General features: G+C 42.6%; 1 protein-coding gene across 1 annotated transcript in view; it reads right to left on the reverse strand.

Annotated features, from left to right (window-relative positions):
* Positions 1 to 22,168, reverse strand: part of CENPU (centromere protein U) — a 35,693-nt gene extending 13,525 nt beyond the window's left edge. Inside the window, exons 1-8 of the mRNA XM_031040662.2 lie at positions 22,055 to 22,168; positions 18,915 to 18,963; positions 17,111 to 17,228; positions 13,531 to 13,636; positions 10,406 to 10,466; positions 9,698 to 9,940; positions 3,657 to 3,720; positions 2,437 to 2,545 (exon numbers count right to left, since the gene is read on the reverse strand). Of these exons, the coding sequence (XP_030896522.1) occupies positions 2,437 to 2,545; positions 3,657 to 3,720; positions 9,698 to 9,940; positions 10,406 to 10,466; positions 13,531 to 13,636; positions 17,111 to 17,228; positions 18,915 to 18,963; positions 22,055 to 22,095 (791 nt within the window). The 5' untranslated portion in view covers positions 22,096 to 22,168. The remainder of the gene's footprint in view (positions 1 to 2,436; positions 2,546 to 3,656; positions 3,721 to 9,697; positions 9,941 to 10,405; positions 10,467 to 13,530; positions 13,637 to 17,110; positions 17,229 to 18,914; positions 18,964 to 22,054) is intronic.
* Between the last annotated feature and the right edge of the window lie 2,486 nt (positions 22,169 to 24,654).

Below are 24,654 nucleotides of genomic sequence, written 5' to 3' on the forward strand. Positions count from 1 at the left end.
GGGCTGTGCTTGAGGGTCTGGAGAGAAACATGGAGACTACCTTTGGGAGCTTTCTCCTCCGCCTTCCCCTGCCAAACCCCCGGGGCTGGAGAACGATAATCTAAGGAGTGTAGCAGCTCTTAACGCTACTTATCTCTGGAGGGTTAAGGTTAAGTCCTGACCTGACAGGTTACTTTGTGGGATAAGTGACTGAGGCTTCCCACCCTAGGCCTTATCCGCCCCCATCCCTCGTACTCCTGGGAATGGATGTGAATCAAGGCTTGATCTTCCCTTATATACACTGTCTGTCTGACAAAGAAGCTGACAGATGGGGGTAAATGAGCTCATAGGTTGGAGTAACAACACACTGGAGGAACACAACTATATCAAAGAGAAAGCAAACTATTTGATCAGAAATTCTAAGAGAAGCAGGTATTTCATAATAGATGACCCAGTATTTTGAAATAAACCTAATAAATATTCTAAAGAGGACAGTAGCAACAGAAAACATGACATAAAAGGAACCAAATAGAAATATTAGACAAAAAGTCATATGGCTACATACAGAACTCAGGAGATGGGATAAATGGCATAATGGATATATCAGAGAAATAAGTTAGCAAACTTCTAGTTTCTAGACTGAGGAAATCTAGAAAAACAGAGCAGAGGACAAGGATATAACATTAGAACAAAAATATTTTTAATTTTGGAATTAAAAAACCACCTTAGACTGGAAAAGTCAGACCCAATATAGTGAAATTAAAGGATATCACAGACAAAATATTCTAAAAGCTTAGAGAGAAAGAGCAGATCACATATAAATAAGACTTCGACAGATACCAAATTTTCCAAATCAACACTAGATGCAAAAGAAGACAAAGGAACAGTGATTCCTAAGTATTTAAGGAAATGATTTAGAACCTAGAATACTATATCCAGCTAAACTGTTATTCAAATTCAATGTCATGACCAAAATAATCCAAAGGATTTAGAAATTTTACAACATAAAGAGCCACACTCAACAGTGTTGGGATGAAACAAATAAGAAAAGATACATTACCAGAGATTGTTGTAAGAAATGTATGAAATAAAGGTGATCGGATAAATACCTTAATAAGTGTTGTTGCTGTCTAAAAAAGAGAAAAAATTTATTGTACCCCAGAATTAAAAATCTCTGGGGTAGGGGTAAAGAGAGAGGGGACCAAGAGTTAAGAGAGCTTATTAATGGAGAGTTAAAAATTCTATTTTTTAACGAAGTTATAATTAAAAACACCAAAGTAGAACAAAAGAGATCTAAAGAAGTAAAAACAATGTATCAACACGTTCTTCCAAATATATTGGTAATTATAATAAATGTAAATGGACTGAGGTCAACAAAGATGGACATACTGGATTTAAATTTTACTATTTCTTTTAAGATTTCATTTATTTATTTGAGAGAGAGAAAGAGAGTGAGAGCACGAGGGGCAGAGGGAGAGGAAGAAGTAGACTCTCCGCTGAGTAGAGAGCCCAATGCAGGGCTTGATGCCAGGCCCTGGGGATCATGACCTGAGCCGAAGGCAGACGCCTAACCAACTGAGCCACCCAGGCACCGCTAAATTTTACTATTTCTTATAAAAAATTTTTTAAGGTCAAAGGCTAGAAATAAAAGGCAGTAAAAAGAATGTAAGTTCTAGCAAATGCTAGCAAAAGAAATCTAGTGACACAATACCAGCATCAGATGAAACAGATTTTAAGACCAAAAGAAGCATTTTTAGGAATGGAGAGGGTACTACAGAAGGATAAAGTGTTCAGTCTACAAGACAGAGCAATTTTATTTATTTATTTATTTATTTATTTAATTTTTAAAGATTTTATTTGACAGAGAGCGACACAGCGAGAGAGGGAACACAAGCAGGGGGAGTGGGAGAGAGGGAGAAGCAGGCTTCCCGCTGAGCAGGGAGTCCAACCGAGGGCTCGATCCCAGGACCCTGGGACCATGACCTGAGCCAAAGGCAGACGCTTAACAACTGAGCCACCCAGGAGCCCCGACAGAGCAATTTTAAACATGATGTACTAACAGAATAGTCTCTAAATATATACAGCATAAATTGATAAGAGAATCAGGAAAAATAATACTGATTCTACAGAGATCCAATAATTAGATTCCCTACAGATTATGTGCTAGGCCATAAAGAAATTTTAAAAAATTACAAAAAATATCACGAGTCTATCAAATTTGATCAGGACATATGTAAGACACAAGGTTAATACAAAAATATAAATTAAAAAGTCACATATTTGGACATACCAAAACATACTACTAAATAATTCACAGGATTAAAGAAAAAATTATAATGGAAATGTAAAAATAGGTAAACTAGATGATGAAAATACACCAAGCGCCATGGGATGAGCAAAAGTGGTGCTTCAAGGAAAATTCATTGGGTGCATATATCACAACATCAGAAGACTTACTTATACTCTAGGATGGTTTTCTCAAATGCAGACAAAACGACATCTAACTCTGCGATGTCACTGGCTTTCTTTCCTTTCAGACACCAAATATGTACAGAGTCGGAAATATCTAGAATATTACGAGAAGTCCATTTAATATACTGATTATATTTTGGCTCTAGGCCCAGGGTTCTGAAAGCCTACAATAAAAACTGCCCCACCAAATTGCCAAAAATAGCTATGGTTGAAGAGGCACATGGGAGGAGACAGGACTCACTTCTCCCCAGGCCAGGCCAATCTCACAAATCCCCATCTATATGCTCACTAACTGCCATCTCCTTGGTTCTCCCGTTTCTACCAACACAGCCTGAAGTACCACTGACTCACAACTACCAGCTCTACCTTTACTGCGTAGTCTGCTGCTACCCAACACTACTTACTGGTCATGAGCTCTTCTTTGTTATAGTTTCTTAATTTTAATCTACCTAATAGGCCACGTAGAGATTCCCCACTGTGCTGATTTAGTCTCAGTAATGTGGATGAAAGGTCAAGCATTCAGTAAGAGGGGGTTGCAGAATACCTAATGATAAGGATAGGATCCTATTCGGGGTGAGCAGTGTCGGTAAAAGGATAGAAGAGTATATACCAAAAAGCAGGGTGGCTCTTTTTTGGGTGATGGGATTCGTAGGTGATTTTATCTTCCTTTCTATACTTTCCAAATGTTTCTAAACATATTATTTTTTAAAAGATTAAAAGATTATCTTAAAATAATTAAAATATATTCCTTAAAAGGAAATGAAAGAGGAAGGAGAGAGAGAAAATGCTTTATTTTCCTCCCATTTTTCAATAAACTTTTATTTGTATCAATAAAAATGCAGAACAATGTGGATGAATCTCAAAAAAGTTATGCCAAGTGGGAAAAAAAAAAAAGCCTTATTCAAGGTAAAACTATGTGATGTGTTCAACAATGTGTTTCAACATTGTGTGATGAAAAATTAAGGTGATAAAGCAGGTATAACAGTAAAATCTGGGAGTATAAATATATATTGTAAGATTCACCTTCGTTGTAGGTTGAAAATTTTCATGACATATGTTGTAAAAATCAGTTACTACAAAATCATAAATTTTTAGCTTTTCAAAGTAGCAATTTTATATACTTACAATTTACTACTTTAACAACAACAAAGTTTTTAAAATAAAATTCCTGAATGCTTGACAAAGTATAAAACACTATTTTGTACCTGAGTCTATGGCTTCACTTCCTGATTTCTTCCTTTTGCCACAAAACACCTTTTTCTGAGTTTTCTACAAAAAAAAACAAAACAAAAAACAAAAGCAAAGATGTTTATTTAGGAAAAGTTTTCATTCTCTTAAAACATGTAAGTTATCTGATCATGGTATTTCAAACACTCCCAATTCTGGCTGTTACTCTCATTTAGTTCTAAATTATTATGTATACTATCTAAATTAATATAAAGACATTGAAAAATTAAATGGTTTTAAAAAGTAAATAAAACTTTTAGTTGGCTTTTAACAATGGTTACCTTGGGGGCGCCTGGGTGGCTCAGTCAGTTAGGCGTCTGCCTTCGGCTCAGGTCATGATCCTGGGGTCCTGGGATCAAGCCCTATGTGGGGCTTCCCCGCTTAGTAGGGAACCTGCTTCTCCCTCTCCCTCTGCCCCTCTCCCAGGCTCGTGCACTGGCTCTCTCGCTCTCTCGCTTGCTTTGCACTCTCAAATAAATAAAATCTTTAAAAATTAAAAAAAACAAACAAACAATGGTTGCCTTGGAGGAAGTTCAACTTTTATTACTTAAGGTAATAACCTGTGGAGTCAGGCTGCCCTCTGCTCCAAGCTAGGATGAAGGAAGAGCTTCTGAACGAGCTCTGGGGCCACACCCGACCATCAGATGGGGCTGGGGAGGAGGCTCCTTTACTTAGGTGTAGGACCCCAGGGACCCGCGGCAGGGAAGCTCAGAAGGGGAGCCCTAGGAATGCCCGCTCCCCTCCGCACCCACACTGGGTGACGACTCCGCCCGCAGCGCGGGACTCCTACTCTGCTGAGGCGCTGGGAGCAGGCTGCTCGGAAATGAGCACCGGGAGTCCAGGTGGGGGTGCCCTGAAGGTCCTGAGTCCTCCGCATGTGCAGAATGAGACTACGTCAAGCTTCCTGGAAAGCGGCTAGCACAGGATTAAGAATGTAGCAAGTAGGGGCGCCTGGGTGGCTCAGTCGGTGAAGGGGCTGCCTTGGCCTCGGGTCGTGACCCCAGGGTCCTGGGACCGAGCCCCACATCGGGCTCCCTGCTCCGCGGGAAGCCTGCTTCTCCCTCTGCCTCCTGCTTGTGCTCTCTAATAAATAAATTTAAAAAATCTTTAAAAAAATAAAATAAAAAGGCTTTTTAGGCAGGACTGTAATTCAAAAGGATTGAGAAACACTACCCTTGAGTAAGGCCTACTCTACACCCACCCTGAGAAACCCTAAAACCCATCTCAGACCAGATTCACTAGAAAGACAGAGACTGGAGGTTGTAGGCAGAATTCAAAGATGATCCCCAGTGATTTGTAGAACTCCCTCCCCCTTGAGTGTGGGTGGGACCTGTGAATAGGATAGGATACTTGTTCCCTCTCTCAGGTTACCTTAGAGAAGACTCCACTGTAGCTGACTCGAGAGATTCTCTGGCTTTGAAGATGTTAGCTGCCATACTGTGAGAGGGCCGCATGACTAAGACCTAATGGTGACTCCCAGCTTCAACCAGACAGAAAACAAAGAACCAAATTCTACCAACAATCTGAATGATCTTAGATGAGGATCATGAGTCTTGGATGAGATTTCTGTCCTGGCTAGCATCTTGATTTCAGCCCTATGGGACCGTGAGTAGAGAATTTGGCTAAGAGGGACTTCTGACCGCCAGAAATTGGGAGATACAAATGTGTGCTGTTTTAAGTTACAAAGTCTGTGGTAACAAACATGCAACAATTATAACAGACGTTGAGTCGCAGTCGCAGCGAGTTTGAGCTGCTTGGAAAATACATTAGGCTTTCCACAAACTGACCCTAACAAAAGATAAAAACCAAGCTTACAGAAGTTAAAGATGATCAGCCAATAAACAGGCCACCAATTAGAATAAAAAGTCAACATTCGTAAGAAGATAACAGAATTCAGAGTCTCAACAACCCGTCAACAATATCCAATACACAATCCAAAAGTATTCAAAATGTTATACAAAAAATGGGACCCATAGTCAAAACAGAAAAAAATACTCAAGAGAAACTAACCCCAACTTAGCCCCAAACAAAGACTTTGTTAAAGCAGCTACTTCCCAAAGAAGTAAAAAGAAATGGTGGTCTTAATGACTAAAAAAAACCAGGGTACCTTAGCTGAGAAACTATATTAAACAAACAAACGAACAAAACCCCTAAATGGAAATTCTAGAACCAAAGAGCACATAGCTAAGAAGTCACTGGGTCATGTTTTAGTTTCCTGTGGCTGCTACAATACATTACCTAACTTGATGGCTTAAAACAGAAATTTATTCTCCAATAGTTCTGGGGGGCAGAAGTCTGAAATCAGTTCCAATGGGCCAAAATAAAGGTGTTGGCGAGACACTTAGGTCCCTGGGCCTATGGTGCTGGATGCCACAGCTCCCATCACAGACACTTATCTGTGGACGGATGCCCAACTGTTGTTGCTGTGGGGGGTCACAAAGGACGTCTTACTCGGCCATGATGCTCTAGTTTTTGTCTTTAAAGTGTATCTCTTGCAGAGTAGCATATAGTTACCCACAGTCTCTGCATTATAGTTGGAATGTTTAGTTCACTTACTTTGGATGTAACTGTTGGTGTGGTTAGGTTTAAGTCAGCCATATTGCTCTTTGTTTTCCATTCATCTATTTCGTCCTGCTATTGCCTCTCCAAAAGCCCATTTGCTTTTGATGTAATTTTAAGTATAATTAGGTTCAAGTCTACCATCCTCCTTATTGTTTTCCACTGGCCTTTCATTTTTTTTTTTTTCCCTCTGTTGCTAATTTTGGATTAACTGAATATAATTCAGTATTCCATTTTCTTTCCTCGATTGGCTTCTTAGCTATGCCTCTGAATTTTTTAAGAGTGGTTGCTCCTGGGTTAAAAATATGCATCCTTCAGTTAGCAAAATCTACTTAGATTCAGTATGTTACCATCTCATATCCTACTTCCTGAGAGTTAACTACTTCCACTGCATAAATCTCATTACATAACCACATTATTTTCTTTATCCATCATCCTCTGTGCTGTTTTGGACACAGGTTTTGCTTCTACATACATTGTAAACCCAACCTTATGGTGTTGTCATTTTTGCTTGAAACAGCTGTTTCTTAAGGTAATTATGAGAAGAAAAAAAAAATGTAGTTTTTGTCACCCACTCATTTTTTAAAATTTATTTATTCTCTTTAAGTAGGCTCCACGCCCAATGAGGGCTCGAACTCACAACCCTGTCAAGAGTCTCATGCTCTGCCAACTGAGCCAGCCAGGTGCCCCCCTCCTTTTTTTAATTGATTTTTCTTTTCCAGTTGTCTTTTCTCCTTCCTACAGATCTGAGTTTCCTTCTGATACCTTTTCTCTTCAGCCTAAAGAACATTCTGCAGCATCCTTTTAATGCAGGTCGGCTGGCAACACATTCTCTCAAATTTGCTTTCTGAATGTGTTTATTCACCCTTTTTTAAAGGATGTATTCACTGGATGTAGAATTCTGGGTTGACATTTCTTTTTTCTTCAGCTCTTTAAGTATGTCTTTGTATTGTTTTCTGGTCTCCACTGTTTCTGTGAGACAGCTCTGAGACTTGTCATTGTTCCCATATATATTTACTCTGTCCCTTTTCTCTGGCTGCTGTCAAGATTTTCTGCTTTTCTTTGTTTTTTGGCATTTTAACTATGATATGCTTAAGTATGGTTTTATCTTGCTTTAGGGTTTACCGAGCTTCTTGGATCCGTAAGTTGGAAAATTCCAGTCATTTTATTTCTTAAATTTCAATTTTTCTACCCCCATTCTGACTCTTCTTTCAGAACTTTTTTTTTTTTTTTTTTAAGATTTTAATTATTTATTTGACAGAGAGAGAGCGTACAAGCAAGGGGAGCGGCAGGGAGAGGGAGAGGGAGAAGCAGGCTCCCCGCTGAGCAGGGAGCCGATGTGGAGCTCGATCCCAAGATCCTGGGACCATGACCTGAGCCGAAGGCAGACACTTCACCGACTGAGCCACCCAGGCACCCCTCAGAACTCTTATTATATATTTTAGGTCCTTGGTATTGTCACACAGGTTCCTGTGACTCTCTGATATTTTTTTTTTTCCAAACTTTTTCTCTCTGATTTGCAAATTAGATAAACTTTTATTGCTTTGTTTTCAGTTTCACGGACTAAACTGGCTTTTAAAATCTGCAGTGAAGGGGGCACCTGGGTGACTCTGTCGGTTAAGTGTTCAACTCTTGATTTGGGCTCAGGTCATGATGTCAGGGTTGTGAGATGGAGCCCCACGTCAGGCTCCATGCTGGGTGTGGAGTGTGCTTGGGATTCTCTCTCTCTCTCTCCCTCTGCACCGTCCCCTCCCCCACCCCCACTATAAAGAAAGAGAAAGAGAGAGGGAGGGAGAGAAAGAGGAAGGGAGGAAGGAAGGTCGTTTAGTGAAGCCCGTATATAGTGAATGGTGCCCCTTAAGAAATGTCCATGCCCATGAGTGTCATCACAAGCATCCTTTGTGAGAGAGGCAGAGGGAGATGAGACACACACAAAGGAGAAGATGATGTGAAGACGGAAGACAGATAAGGAAGTGATATGACATCAGCTGAGGAATGCCAGAGCCACCAAAACTGGAAGAAACAGAAAACAGAATACGCTTAACTGCCTGGGCCATCCAGGTGCCCCTAACGTCCTGGTTTTAATCACTGTGCTTTGGTAATGTAAAAAGTAAGAATTAGATGAAGCTGGGTAAAAAACATGTGGGAACTTCCTGAACTATTTTTGTAACTTTTAAGTGTAAAATTAAGAAAACAAAGAACTAAGCTAAAAAATTCATGATGCAAAACTCCGGAGAACTACAGAGAATCCACAAAATTGGGATATTAAAAACCACCTGAGGCGCCTGGGTGGCTCAGTCGGTTAAGCGTCTGCCTTCGGCTCAGGTCATGATCCCAGGGTCCTCAGTGGGGAGTCTGCTTCTCCCTCTCTCTCCGCCCTTCCCCCTGCTCGTTCTTTCTCTCTTACTCTCTCTCAAAAAATAAGGTCTTTAAAAACAAAACAAAACATCCAAAAACTGCACTTTGTAATCAAGTAGACTATTCCCCCACTATAAAAAGACCGTAAAGGAGATATAATATCTGAACATATGTCAGTCACCTTGACCTGAGAGCACATTCCCACAATACCTCAAACAACTACAAATTCAAGTTCACATGGGATGTTCACCAAGACAGACCAATAAGAGGCAAAACAACATGTATAATATGCTTCTATTTGTGTAGAAAGGGGAAACTAAAAGAAGAAAATAGATCCATATTTGTTTATACTGGCAGAAGGAAACTGGAAGAACACATAAGAACCTACTTAGAATGTCACCTGGGTGTATATTTACTGGGTGAGGAAGATGGAAAGTGGAACATGATGCAGCAGAAACACATTAAACTTAAAACTTTTTTTGGACATGAGAATGAATTATTCAAAGCATTAAACCAAATGAATAAAATGATATATTAAGAGCTTGACCAAAAGATCATAAATGTCAAGAATTTAAAACAGAGTGCTTATGACCCAGAAATCTTAGCCACTTTTTTCCTAAGGAAATGATCAAGGGTGTATACCAAGATTTAGCTAGAAAAAAATTCATGAAAGCACTTAAAAATTTTTTTGAATTGCAACCATTCATTAGAGATTAACTACACTGCAGCACACTCATGAATGAAATGGCGTGTGCTCATTAAGATGGTAGCCTAGAACACTCATTAAGATGGTAGCTTAGAACACTCAGTAAGATGGTAGCCTAGGACACAAGTGCCCAGACTGGTCCCACTGGGGGTGAGCAAAGTGCAGGAAAGGCGCTGAGGAGCCTAGACCAAGGAGCAGGGTGGCTCTTTTCGGGAGATGGGATTGACTGTAGGTGATTTTATTTTCCTTTCCATACCTTCTGAATGTTCTCAAACATTTTTATAACAAAAATATATAACTCATCTTTTTAAAGAAACAAAGGAAAGAGAGGAAATGCTTTATTTTCCTCAACTCTTTTTTTTTTTTCCTCCAGTGGGATGGCAGGCACTCTCTTACCGACTGATGTGGTTCTGTCATGGCCTCTTTTTCAACAACTGACTTGGCACTAAGGGGTCTGATTTTTTTAGGAGTGACCGACTCAGCCAGTTTCTCTGGAAGCTCTGAAGATGTACATGGTGTATCTGAAACAGGTTCGTGTGGCTGTGTCCTTATTTTCTCTGCAGACTGAACTTTTCTTCTTATATCACCTTCTTCGGTGCTTTCAGATTCATCGCTAATGGGCTTGACTTTTCTTCTTGGCTATGGCAAGAAAGCAGCATTACTGGTTTAGAAAATACAAATGCTTTATCATCCTTACTGTAATAGCGGATAGCCCTAGTTAAGTCCACATTTCTCATTTCCAACCTTCCAGCTTGAACATAACAGGAAGATGGCAACGAGATTAGCAGGCAGGTGGGGAAACCCAGACTCAAGAGCTCCAAATAAACGCTCCCCACAGTTCGCTCTGCCTTTGTAGATCACGATCTAAACAGATGACATGAACGCTCTGAAAACCGACTAGGGACACAGAGATTGGAGGTCTCTATAAATAAAAGCACCTAAAATATGAAAAGCTATTTCCCTTTTTACAATAAAAGTATCTTCTGAAACGTAACATTCTTTCTCTATGTAAAATGTGGTTACGGCACATTTTCTCTATTTGCATCCAATAGAAATAGGAAAGGAAATCTGTTGCAAGATAGAAGAGAGAACACTCCTACATACCTTTTTTGCACTCATCTCTATAGACATGTTTTCACCTGCTTCAATTTCGTAAGTGTCTGACCTGTACCGAAGAACAAACCGTCAATATCTTGCACCTATTTTTTTTTTTCACGTCTTGTATAAGTCGCTCATCCAATATTAAAACAAGCTCACTTTCATGAGGCGATTTCCCTCTGGGCGGGCCTGCCACCTTCCCAGAGTTATGGGTCATCTCCCACATCTTCCCACGCCCAGGCCACATCAGTTTATTCTTGGCGGGCAGGTAGGCGCCCCATTACTGCACCACCTTGTGGTCATGCCCCAGAACTGCACTTTCCCCCACGTTATCACTCCCAGCTATATATATGGCCCATCATTTGAAATAAAAGCTTATCCACAGACATCAGCTCCATCATTAGGGGATATAAAAGGGAAGCCCTTCTTTTTCCCTTTGAAAAGGAAAAAAAAAACAACCCTAAATTTCCGATGAGAGATGAGAGTTCATTTTTCCATTCAATTCAACATTCATTTAACGCCAACTTGTACACCATGCATTCAGAACGCAGGGGGCCCCGTGAAGGTGGCAGCATACCAGGGAGAGAAGACTGGCAGTTTAGAAAGATGGCACTGGAAGGTGTGGGGTGGGCGGGCCAGAAGGGAAAGAGCGGTTCTGGAAACAAGGGACAGCAGGCCCCTGCTGCAAGAACGTGGCGAGAGGAACAGGTGGTCAGACCGTGGCAGGGTTGTGGAGAGGACAAACAGGACCGGTCAAAGCAGAGAAGCTACCAGGAGTGACTCCTAGGGGACAGCAGGACCATTAATCTAGAGAATCTCAAAGCAGCTTGCTGACACTGGGTGAGAGAGGAAAGGACTGAGCTTGGTTTTGCCTTTGTTGAATCCGAGGTGCCTGTGGGAATCTAGGGACATATGGCCAATCTGCAGGACGTGGCGGGCCCCGGAGAAAGGCTGGGCAGGACAGACAGACTCAGGGCGCAGTGGCATCTGGGTAGCTAACACCATGAGAGTAACACGGGGGGCGGGTGGAGAGGAGAGAGCCGAGAGCAGCATCACCTGTGCACATCAAGAGGGGAGAGGGGAAGGAGATCAAGGAACAAAGACCCAAACATCCCTGGTGAGGATCTGGGCCTAGAGGCTGATGCCTCTGCGAGTCCTGGGAAATGCTGCTCTCTCTCGTCCCTGCTGCCCCAACTCCCCTTCATGTCCATATAAATGGATGAAAGACATAAATGGGAGACCTGAAACCATCAAAATCCTAGAGAACACAGGCAGTAACCTCTTTGACATTGGACATAGCAGCTTCTTACTAGGTATCTCTCCTGAGGCAAGGGAAACAAAAGCAAGGGCCTTCATCAGGACAAAAAGCTTCCGCACAGCAAGGAAACAATCAACAAAACTAAAAGGCAACCTACTGAGTGGGAGAAGATATTTGCAAATGACATATCTGATAAAGGGTTAGTATCCTAAATATATAAGGAACTTGCAAGGGGTGCCTGGATGGCTCAGTTGTTTAAGCATCTGCCTTGGGCTCAGGTCATGATCCCGGGGTCCTGGGATTGAGCCCTGCATCAGGCTCCCTGCTCAGCGGGGAGCCTCTCCTCCCTCTCCCTCTGCCCCCCCACCCACCCTGCTCACTTGCTCTCTCTCTCAAATAAATAAAATCTTTAAAAACTTTCATTTCTTAAAAAAAACTTATAAAACTCAACACCCAAAAGGCACACAATCCAATTAAAAAATGGGCAGAAGACTTGAACAGACATTTCTCCAAAGAAGACATCCAAATGGCCAAGAGACACATGAAAAGATGCTCACCACCACTTACCTTCAGGGAAATGCAAATCAAAACTACAACGAGGTATCACCTTACACCTGTCAGAATGACTAAAATCAATGATAAAAGAAACAACAGGTGTTGGTGAGGATGTGGAGAAAGGGGAATCCTCATGCACTGTTGGTGGGAATGCAAACTGGTGTAGCCACTGTGGAAAACAGTATGGAGCTTCCTTAAAAAATTAAACAGCAAATTGCACTACTGGGTATTTACCCAAAGAATACAAAAACACTAATTCAAATTGATACATGCATCCCGATGTTTACAGCAGCATTATTTACAATAGCCAAATTGTGGAAACAACCCAAGTGTCCATTGACTGATGAATGGATAAAGTGGTGTATATATATACAATAGGATGTTATTCAGCCATCAAAAAAAAAAAAAAAAGAAATCTTCCCATTTGCAATGATGTGGATGGAGCTAGAGAGTATTATGCTAAGTGAAGTCAGTCAGAGAAAAACAAATACCATATGATTTCACTCATATGAAATTTAAGAAACAAAACAAAAGAGCAAAGGGAAAAAAAAAAAGAGCAGGAGGCAAACCAAGAAACAAACTCTTAACTACAGAGAACAAACTGATGGCTCCCAGAGGGGAGGAGGGTGGGGGGATGGGTGAAATAGGTGATGGGATTAAGCAGTGCACCTGTAATGAGAACCTGGCGATTAGAATTAAAATAAAAACTTTAGTATATGTGCTGCTTGAAACTTAAAAAAAAAAAAAAAAAAGCTTCTCCCTCCCTCCCTTTACCTCAAAGCTAAAACCCCCTTCACAAGCATGTTTTCTAGGATAGTCTGTTGTCAATTATGACTACTTTGGGGCTTTTTAGATTAAATTGGACTGTTATAACTGAGGTAGAACTGACATATATTAGTTTCAGGTGTACAACGTGATCATTTGCTACTGTACACATTGCAAAATGATCTCCACAATAAGTCCAGTTAACATCTGTCACCATACAGAGCTACAAAACTTGTTTTTCTTGTGACGAGAACTGTTCAGATCTACTCTCTTTGCAACCTTCAGACATACAACACAGTATTAGCTACAGTCACCCTGCCGTAATACATGCCCAGAACTGTTTTCTAGGACTGAAAATATGTACCTATAATTAGTTACTATAAGTAGTGTTATTTTCTGAGAACAAGTTTTCATGCACCAGTTCTCTTGAGGAAAAACCAAAGTTGGCTCCGAAGATGTTTAGAAAGCTTTAGTTTTATAAGCTTCTATCTTAGAGAGCTTCTCAGAAATCCCATTGACCATGAATAAACAACTGCTTGAAATGTAACCGTACCCTTTCTCCACTTCTTTTCCTTGAGGAGTTGAGGAGATGGACGACCCGCAGTATTCGGAGAATTCTTCTTCATCAGCATATATAGCGGTGCTGTGTAAAGGAGGGTCTACAAAAGATTATTTAAAAAAAGAAAAAATGCCACTTCAGAAGTCTGGCGGCTTGGGCAGTGTCTATGCCCTTTACCAGGGCAAGCTCAGTCTGAATGACTCACCACCACACAGGCGACTTACTCCCCAAATGCTTTTGAGCTCGCACCTCAACACTAAGAAATTTAAACCGTTTCACTAGTACATACATGGACATTTATCAGTTATAACCTGTATTACTGTATTTACATACTATGTGGGAATTTTTTAATGAGCTAAAAGAAATCTAAATAGGAATCCTGGCATTCTCTGTTCTCACCCGATGGAGCGTCACGGCTCTACATGAGAGACCACTGCTGGGAAAGGCACAGAAAGGACTCAGAGTAAAGGAGGACATTCCTACCTGCTCAGGTCAATTGGGACCTCAGCACGCCAGGCCAGGCTGCTGGCTGACAGGGGGAGCTTGGGGGAGGGCGGGGGGCGGCCAGGGATTGCTGCAGGGTGCCTGGTAAGAGCCAAGCGACCATTGCTTCATGCTCAAATTTTAGCATGGCAGTGTAGATTTAAAAGACAGGTGTTCAAATAAACAGCTGCTTAAATGATGAACATTATCAATGCACGATTTTAAAGTTAGTAGTATATTCTGTGTTGCTCTCAACCAAGCAAAGGGATTTGTTTACAACTGCAAATAACAAAGAATAAAAGAAATAAACCAATCCTGAATCTCATAGGTAACCAGTCATCCAAACTGGACTCTCACATAAAGAGAGAGATAACCCAATTTTAATAAGATAAATAATCCGATTTAAAAATGGATAAATGATCTGAATAGATAGCTCTTAAAAAGATACACAAATGGCTAATAAGCACATAAAAGGATGTTCAAGATCATTAGCCACTGGGGAAATACAATTCAAAACCAAAATGAGGTACCATTTTCCATCCACTGGGATGGCTATCATCAGAAAAAACCCAAGTGAGGATGTGGAGAAACTAGAACCCTCATGGACTGCTAGTTGGAAATGTAACGTGAATGTTGCAGCCTCAGTGGAAAACGGCATAACAAGGCCTCAAAAAAGTGAACACAGGATCCAGCAACCCTACTTCTGCATCTGTACCCTGAAGTGAAAGCGGGGACTCAAAAAGATGATCGTACGTCCGTGTTTACAGCAGCCAGGGCTCGATCCCAGGACCCTGGACCCAGTGTCCATGGACAGATGAATGGATAACACAGAGGATGGAAGATGATTCAGTTTTCAAAAGAAATTCAGACACGTGCTACAACATGGGCGGACTTTGAAGACATACTGCTAAGTGGAAAAAAAAAAAAGGCACGAAAGGAAAAATACTGTAAGAATCCTCTCATACGAAGTATCTAGAGTCGTCAAATTTCTAGCGTGGACAATGAGGAGCTACTGTCTAGCGGGCAGACTTTCAGGTAGGGGCAAACGGGAAGGTTCTGGAGGTAGACAGTGAGGAGAGCTGTACTCTTACAAATGGTGAAAACGGTCAATTTCACGGTCTGTAGAGGTTACCACACAAACACAATGAGACCGCTTCACGCTCATGGCCAGAATCAGACAGTCAGGTGACAGCAAGGGCTGACCAAGCTGCGGGGAGACTGGGGCCTCGTGCATCGCTGGGTGGGGGGCGGCTGCTCGGTAAAGCAGTTCCTCAAAACGGTGACGGGGCACGACCATACGACTTAGCAGCTTCCCCCTCAGGTATGGACCCAAGAGAAATGAAGACACAGGTCCGTACAGAAACTTGTATATGAACGTTCACAGCAGGATAACTCAGACTGGGCCCACAGGGGAAACAACCCAGGTGTACGTCGACTGCTGAGTGGAGAACAAAGTGAGGTATAGTCAAACAATGGATTACTGAGCTAAAGCATTTTTAGGAATGAAGCACATCGACACTTGCTACAATACATACGGACCTTGAAACTACTGCGCTGAATGAAAGAAGCCAATCACAGATGAACAGTGTATGACCACTCCATTTACGTGAGCAGGCACACCCATGGTCAGGAAGGAGGTGGAAGGTTGCCAGGGGCTAGGGGTGGGGGACGGAGGGGTGAGGAGGGACTGCTAATGGGTACAGAGTTTCTTGCTGGGTGATTAAAAGGTTCTGGAATACACAGTGGTGATGGTCGTACAATTCTGTGACTACACGGAAGTACCACTGAACTGTACACTTGGGGCGCTTGGGTGGCTCCGTCAGTTAAGCAGCTGCCTTTGGCTCGGGTCATAATTCCAGGGTCCTGGGATCGAGCCCCGCATCGGGCTCCCTGCTCAGTGGTGAATCTGCTTCTCCCCCTCCCACTCCCCCTGCTTGTGTTCCCTCTCTCACTGTGTCTCTCTCTGTCAAATAAATAAAACCTTAAAAAAAAAAAAAGAATTGTACACTTGAAAACGGGGAATTTTTTGGTAAATGAATTACATTTCAATTTAAAAATTTATGTGGGGGCACCCCAGGGGGCTCACTTGGTTAAGCGTCCGACTTGTGATTTCGGCTCAGGTCATGATCTCAGGGTCGTGAGATCGAGCTCCGTGCTGGGTGTGGAGGCTGCTTAAGATTCTCTCTCTCCCTCTCCCCCTCTCCTCCCTCCCCCTCTCTAAAAAATAATAAAATGAAAAAAAAAATTATGGGGTTTCTTTTGGATTCCGATCTTTTACATTTAAATTTCCTTTAAATAAGTAATTAAAACATTTTAATAAAGCCATAACAAAAGATGTATTCTGGTAATGCTTATCTTATAAAACGTACAATATTCTTTTATTAACGAAAGACTAGACTAGAAGATCTTAGAGACCAAATTAAAAATATGTCAGAGGTTACAGGTTTTCAAAATGCCCTTTAAACTTATTCCAGCAACAATGTCTGATCACTGCTGATCTCAATGCTGATCTCAAAGCACCTGGCACTTTCTGTTCAGTTTTGGCCTGTGGAGTGGCCAGTGAGGACCCAGCCAGAAGCAGGCCCAGCTGGACAACTCACATACTCCTGGTCAACCGGGTACCAGCCCTGTTTTCCTCACATTCCAAGGAACACAGGTGAAGCTCTCCCCCGGCTCTCCTGAAGGAACCTCTGACTCAGTGTATTAAGGAAAAGGGAAAATTACCCCTCTTCTCCTCCCTAAATTAAAGCCCCTTACTGAATGACTCTATTCGTGGTATGGAGTGAGAAACACAGTTCATATTCTTCTTGTTAGAGAGTACTGTAACGGGTGTCCTGATCAGACTGGCTTGTTGACAAATGCTACTAGAAGAGTTCCACCCTGATAAATGTTTAACAGAGTTCTTAGTTCCAACGTACCTAGAAGTGGGGAAAATTAGCTCAAATTATCAAGTACTCCCCCAAACGCTAGTCATATGCAGACATAGGGTTTTTATACTTGAAGATATTTCCATATTTTTATCAATAACTAGCCTAAAGCTTTTAGGATAAACTACTTTAAAATTTTTAGGATAAAGACTTAAAATACTAACCAAAGATTTCGTAAGGTTCTTCATCCTTCTCATTTTCACCCAGTCTGCCGATGCTGGAGATAACAGAATTATCAGGAAAATGAAATACATCAGTGGGCTTCTGCTTTGGGCCAGCTTTCTAAAAGTAGACAAAGTCAAAGTCATTGAATTGGCGCTAACAAGCAGGAACATTATAAAGCCGATTTATTTAGCAAGGACAATTCTGCTATTAGTGCTGCTGAATGAAATGATCCTTCACACTTGCTGTGGGGAGAGGCACAGACCACTTTGACAAACCAAGGCTAGGACTGGCGAACTTTTCTGGAAGGGACCAGACAGCAACTACATTAGGCTATGCATCTGTTCCGACTACTCAGCCGCTACTGACTGAAAGCAAACAGCAACAATGCAGAAAGAATAAACATGGCTGGGTTGCAATAACACTTTATTTACGAATATGGAAATGTGCATTTCAGAACATTTTCCCCTATCATGAGATGTTCTTCTTTTGACTTTATTTCAACCATTTAAAAATGTCAAAATCATTCTTAGTCCAAAAAAACAGGGGGCAGGCCAGATTTGGCCTCCGGGTCATAGTCTGCCGACTCCTGATCTCGGGAGAGCTCTGGGCCCTCTCTCCAGAAATATGCCCATACACCTGAAAGTTCATAAGGATACGGGGCGGGGGGAGCTCTCAACCAAAGGAGAGAGACAAAGGTTTATGGTTCCATATACTAACAAGCCCCATGAAGTTTGCTGCCCTAAATCCTCATGAATAGACCAAAACATACAGAAAATGAGAAAAACTTCCATCATAACTCTGGAAAATGAGGAAGGGTGCCATTAACAGATGAAAAAGTATGAGAAAATTCTGGAAGATATAAAGAAGATGGAATAAATTGAACAACAAAAAACAAAACTTTCCCATTTATAGACCTTCCATCTCCCTGAGGCAAACTGGCCTCCGGCATACAGCCGCCTTCCAGGGAAGAGGTCGGGAGAGCTGAGAAATCCTCCTCGGGCACTCCGGACTTCCTTCCGGCTAAGGCAGGCTGGGAGTGGGGCTGAAGAACTTGGAGAAACCCACGCCAGGTACGCTGGATGTTAGCCACCGAGGGCAGAGAGCTGAGAGAAATCCATCCATAGAACAAGCACGCTAGGGCAGTGTGGGAGCCCAGAGCTGAGCGCAACCTTTGCAGAGGTGTCCCAGGCCTTCCCGCAGGACAAGAAGGGGGTTAGGGCAGCAGGTGGAGAGAGCTCACAGGACAGGAGGGCAGGGCAGAGAGCAGACAAAATCCCCCCACTCCCTGCACCCTGAAAGCAGCCACTCTCAGACGTCGTTAATGTAGGTTTCCACTGCCAAGTGGATGAGCCATTGGAAAATAATATGAAATGAGCTATGGAGAGTGAAGAAATATACCCGCCTTTAACGTACATTTATTTTAAGACCCTAAAGAGAAACTATAATGTGAACTAAATCAATAGCATGAAATCATAAACAATCGTGGGAAACAAATGGAGAAGTGGTTAAGTGAAAAAAGCAAAATACAGAGAGTTGTACACATTTTTATAGGATATCAATTATCCAACTGGAAAAAAACCCAAAAAACAAAACGGAGGCCCAGAAAAAAAGATTCAAAATGTTAACAGTGGTCATTTCTTCCAATATACTGGCAAAGGTGGGAGGAAAAGGAATATGCTTTTCATCACAATAAAACACTGACTTTACGCAGTGAAATCTATGAGATTTGAAGCTTCCCACGAAACGTGTTATTTCATATCATCAATTATGAGAGAATCACATTAAAATACAAAGATAACTTACATCTTTTGTGGAATGTGTTCTTCCTACAGTGTTCTTTGAAGATCTCACACTATTAAACAGCAAAAACACACACAGGAGGAAATATTTAAAATAACTGGGGAAGCACCCTATAACTTGCAACCCTCTCTAAGCATTTTTTCTCCCCAAATTATATTCCTTGTTAGTTGCACGAATAGTGTGCACCCAGTGCAAGTCAGGTTATGGCCAAATCCTTTCAGAAAACCGAACCTGTATCTCACACATATTTTTTACAGGTCAAATCATATCACCGGTGTAGAAAGTCGCACACCTCTCTTCCTCAGAGACAGACACTCTTCATCCTGCTGTTATCCTCGGCCCTGAGGACAAGTCAACAGCAGCGACTGACCGTTTCTACAGAACTGAGCAAAAGGGAGGTCCACTGGCATTTAAAAAGCACCTGACACCCATTCCACCCCGTGCCTGGCTCTTGCACATACATTTTCTCATTTGGCTCTCACAGTCCTATAAAGCAGAAGCGAAGCCCATGTTGCAGATGTCGATTCACCCGAAGCAGCACACAGCCAAGGAGAAGCCTGCATTAAAACGTGCACCAAAATAAATAAAATCTTTAAAAAAAAAAAGGGCGCCTGGGTGGCTCAGTTGGCTAAGCGACTGCCTTCGGCTCAGGTCATGATCCTGGAGTCCCGGGATCGAGTCCCGCATCGGGCTCCCTGCTCAGCGAGGAGTCTGCTTCTCCCTCTGACCCTCCCCCCCTCATTCTCTCTGTCTCAAATAAATAAATAAAATCTTTAAAAAAAAAATAAAACGTGCACCAGTTCAAATCCAGCTTCCCTCCTTCCGCCCCTTCATGCCCCTCCACTGGACATTACGATAAAAGGATAAAGTTGTACATCTTCAAGCTTAAGGTAAACAAGATGTAAAAACAGGGACTAAAATACAAACTGGAAATAAGAGTGGCAGGAAATATTATCGCCAGTGAATGTGTATCGAGTATCCTTTGTGCACCAGGCATCGTACTAGGGGCACTAGGAATGCTCTGGGAAATTCCATCCTCAGCCCCTGACTTTACAACACGCCACGCAGACACCCGTTTGTGGGTAGCAAAATCAGCTTAGTGTGTCTGAATCCATATTTGAGTAATGTTGTATTTGATAAAACTTCAAACTCACAGAAAAATCACAAGTGTAAGAACATTCTGTATATCCTTCACCCAGGTTCACCAATTGTTTCCATTTTGTTTCATATGCTTTCTGTGTGTACATGTAAAGGACAGACACCATGCACCTTTACCCCTAAATAAGTCAGTGTGTCTCTCCTAAGCAAGACAGTATATTGCATCGTCATGGTACAATTTCCAAATTAAGAAAAGTAACACTGATATGATTATATAATCTACAGTCTATATCCAAATTTCATCCGTTGCCCCATCATGTCCTTTAAAAATTTCTTTCTGCGTTTTCAAAAAGGAAATACAAAAGAATATAAAATATAAGATTGCACTGGACATTGTATCTGCATAAACTCTTTCTTGTTCTACATGTGTGTAGTGCACATTTATGTACAGTGATGTAAAAATATCATTGTGAATCACAAACAAAAAAGTTGAACTCCTCAGAGCAGCGGTTTTCAAACTTCTGGCATCAGAATCACCTGGAGGGCTTCAAACCCAGATGGCTTGGCCCCACCCCCAGAGTTTCTGATTCAGTAAGCCCAGGATGGGATCTGAGACTTTGCATTTCTAACAAATGCAAGGAACCACACCTTAAGAACCTCTGCTCTACTGGGTTCTCAGCTCCCAAGAAGAAGATAGAACAGGTCTTCATTTTATGCCATTTATGATTCTAGGGTTTCAGAAAAGTGACTTATCCATGGTCATACAGCCAAGGAACAGAAATAGGACTAAAACCCAGATCGCCTAATTTCTTATCCTCCTCCCCACTGGCTCCTGCCTCCTCTGTGTTTAAGAAAAAGTCAGGTTTCCTCCTTACGTTAGCGTAGGAGCAAGGTGAGGTTGCCAAAAGACAGAAATCTCTGTGATACCATATGTAAGATTTTTGGTATATGTGCCCCAGTGTGCTTTAGGGGGAGGGGTGAACAGATTTCAGGAGTCTCAAAGGCAAGAATGTTACATGTATACACACACACACATATGGAGAAAGAGGGCGAAAAATGGGGAAGGGGAAGTCGGGGGACAGAAACAAAAGCTACCTGGCCTATCAGAATAAGCTTAACTCTTGTCAGGTGATGTTAAGGCCCATATTCTTTCCCCATCCTCCCCTCCATTGGGAGAGTGTTCCGTTCTTCCCCACCAGCCACAGGAGTCTAGTCTGTTTATTCCACCTGCCTGCTCCGCCCTGCTCCAGCCTTTCCCCACCCTATATTCTGCTTGGCTCACCTTCCACAGTCAGCTCGCATCTAAAATGCCACCTCCTCCAGGCAGTCTTCCCACCGTCCTGGAGAACTCCTGGATTTGTATGACCCTGTGTACCCACTGTGGCAAGCCGAGACCCCTTTAGTGCTCAAGACACCGCCAGTGGGCCAGATGTCAATGAATCCATTAAAAATAACATTTTGGAGAGCGGTTTGGCAGCTTATATCTAAATGCGTGCCCTTTTTGATAAACAAATAAAAACCAAGTGCCTGACCCATCCTGGAGCGCCCCTTTTAAAAAATAACAAGCGGCAGCTTGGTCTCCCAGCTGGAGATTTGATTCAGCTTTAAGGTCTGTGTTACAAAACCACCAGGGTCTTGAAAATAAGAATACTGACTACCAGCCGGAGTGCAAACGTTTCTAGAATGTAAGGTGTGGCAAGGAGCAGATAATCGATGCGTTATTTATTGGATATTTTGTTTCAAAATATTTTGAGTCTTTAGACTACACCCGCCCACGCAAAGCTAGCATTAGCAAACGTCCTTTTCCACCCTCCAGGCACAGGGTTCAGCTGTTAACTCCTTTAAATCTTGCGGCAACCCTAGGTAGTCGGGATAATTATTCCCATTTTACAGGTGGAAACCGAGGCCCTGAGCGAGTTCCACAGTGGCAGAGCCAGGGAGCGTCGCTGCGCAGCACGAACAGCTCCGAGAGGCACAAACACCGCAGTAGAGGAAGGAGATAAAGCCTGTCCCCAGCCCGCGTCCCCCCGGGCCGCACAACTTACCCGCCCGGCGCCGGGCACCGCACCCTCCGCGGCGGGGCCATCCGAATCCACCGCTCTCCCCGCAGTCTGAGCCCGGAAAGCTCCCGCCAAACCCCGCGCCGCTCCGAGCAGCCAATCGGGACAGAGCACGCTCGCCTGCCCCCAAGCCCCTCCCCGGACCTTGAGCGCCAGCGGGCCCGGGGCTCCTCCCCGTCCTGGAGAGCGAGAGAAAACCCGGACTGGAGTTCTGGGAAAGCTGGAGTCCACGCCTTACAACCAATTGCTGATGGTCTCTGAGACGTCAGCAGTTTGCCGGGCTTTTCTTCGCACCCGCGCTCCGCGCCAGTTTTCCAAAGCTCCGCAGTTCCTTAATCGCATGGGCCCGCCCACGGGGCGGGGAAGGGGAGGAGCCGGAGCTGAAAAGAGGTGGTGCGGTCGCTCTGTGGACCGGATCCAAATCCGGCTAGGAGCTCCTGGGGCTTAGGCTTAGAGCAATGCATCGCAAAAAGGCAGGATTTGACTCCGCTGCTGCCCTCAACCAGATGTGTGAGCTGCGCGTGTTATTTTACCCCTATTCCAGTTTCCTCACTGCAAATGGGGAGGGCCCCTTCTGGAGCTAATATTCTCCTATTCTTTTCTTTGTTTAAAAATGTATTGTCCTGCAAACCAACGTTGGGCCCTAACCATACCGTAAATAAAAATGTACTTAAAATGGATCAAAGACCTAAACTTGAAAATTATACAACTCGTAAACGAAAACAGGCAAAAACTTCATGACATTGAATTTGGTGATGATTTCTTGGATATGAGGCCAAAAGCACAGTTTGGGACGATGAAAAAGTTCTGCAGATGGGTAGTAGTGGTTGATTGCCTAACCGGAATGTACTGAAGTAGTGTCGCTCAAGTGTAGAGTTAAAAATGATTAAAATGCTAAATTTCATGTTATGTATATTTTATCACAATAAAAAGTTATAACGTATTTCATGCACACAAAAGAATAGAATATATATAATGTACGGATAAAAAGGAACACCCATGGGCGCCTGGATGGTTTAGTCAGTTAAGCATCGGACTGGTGATTTAAGGCTCAGGTCATGATCTCAGGGTCATGAGATCCAATCCTCCCCACCCCCCACTAACTTGGGCTCTGTGCTGGGCATAGAATCTGCTTAAGATTCTCTCTCTCCGGGTGCCTGGGTGGCTCAGTCGTTAAGCGTCTGCCTTCGGCTCAGGTCCTGATCCCAGGGTCCTGGGATCGAGCCCCACATCGGGCTCCCTGCTCGGTGGGAAGCCTGCTTCTCCCTCTCCCACTCCCCTGCTTGTGTTCCCCTCTTGCTATGTATCTCTCTGTCAAATAAATAAAAAAATCTTTAAAAAAAAAGATTCTCTCTCTCCCGGGTGCCTGCTCAGTCGGTTGGGCTGTGCCTTCGGCTGGGGTCCTGATCCCAGGATCTTGGAATCATGTCCCGCGTTGGGCTCCCTGCTTCGCGGGGCGTCTGCTTCTCTCTCTGCCCTTGCCCCTGCTCATGCTATCTCACTCTTTCTCAAATAAATAAATAATCTTAAAAAAAAATTTTTCTTTCTCTCCCTCTGACCCTCCCTCCCCACTCCCTCTCAAAAAAAACCCAAAAAAACAAAAAACCACAAAATAAAAGCACCCATGTACTCACCACTGGATTAGAAAATAAATCATTATCTCCCCCCACCCATCCCGCCAGCGATAACCACTCTTCTGACTTGTCGTCAGACCCACAAACACCAGACTTACAAAGCTTTTCCCAGAAAATGGAGCTACCTTGATAAATCCCTAAATAATGTATGAATTACTGTATTGTTCTAAGCTTTATATAAATGATATTTGGTATCATTTATATATATATCTGCAAGTGCTCTTAATCAAAACTATGATTTTTAGATTTAGCCACATCAATGCATGTAGCTGTAGTTCATTTTTTTTCATTGTCTTTGGAATGCATTAAGCAAATATTCCACATTTTATTTCTCTATTCCCCTGTGTATGGCTACATCAGTTGTCTTCAGTCTTTTTGCTCTTACCAACAATGCAGTGCTAAACATTCTTGTGTCTCACATGACATATGTCTGAGAGTCTCTCTAAGGATAGACTCAGTAGTAATATTATCATCTCATAGGGCAATGACATTTTCAGCTCTCCATGGTAATGTCAATTTTTTTTTTAAAGATTTTATTTATTTATTTGACAGAGAGAGACACAGCGAGAGAGGGAACACAAGCAGGGGGAGTGGGAGAGGGAGAAGGAGGCTTCCCGCAGAGCAGGGAGCCTGATGCGGGGCTCGATCCCAGGACCCTGGGATCATGACCTGAGCCGAAGGCAGAGGCTTAACCAACTGAGCCACCCAGGCGCCCCGGTAATGTCAATTTTTATACCCTGTTTGGTAGACTACAATTTAAATCCTCCATCAGCAGTATATAAGAGTCCCCTTGGCTCTCTATACTTTTCAACACTTAGAGCTTTCAAGACTTTTACATTTTTACCTAACTAGTGAGCTGAAATGCTATCCTATTATGTTTTTGATTTGCATTTTCCTTAAATCCATCATCTTTTCATTGTTTATAGGTCCTTGATTCCTCCTTAGTGATAT

The sequence above is a fragment of the Leptonychotes weddellii genome, chromosome 2 (genome assembly GCF_054177405.1).
Source record: "Leptonychotes weddellii isolate Sample4059 chromosome 2, ASM5417740v2, whole genome shotgun sequence".
In the NCBI taxonomy this organism is placed as follows: Eukaryota; Metazoa; Chordata; class Mammalia; order Carnivora; family Phocidae; genus Leptonychotes; species Leptonychotes weddellii.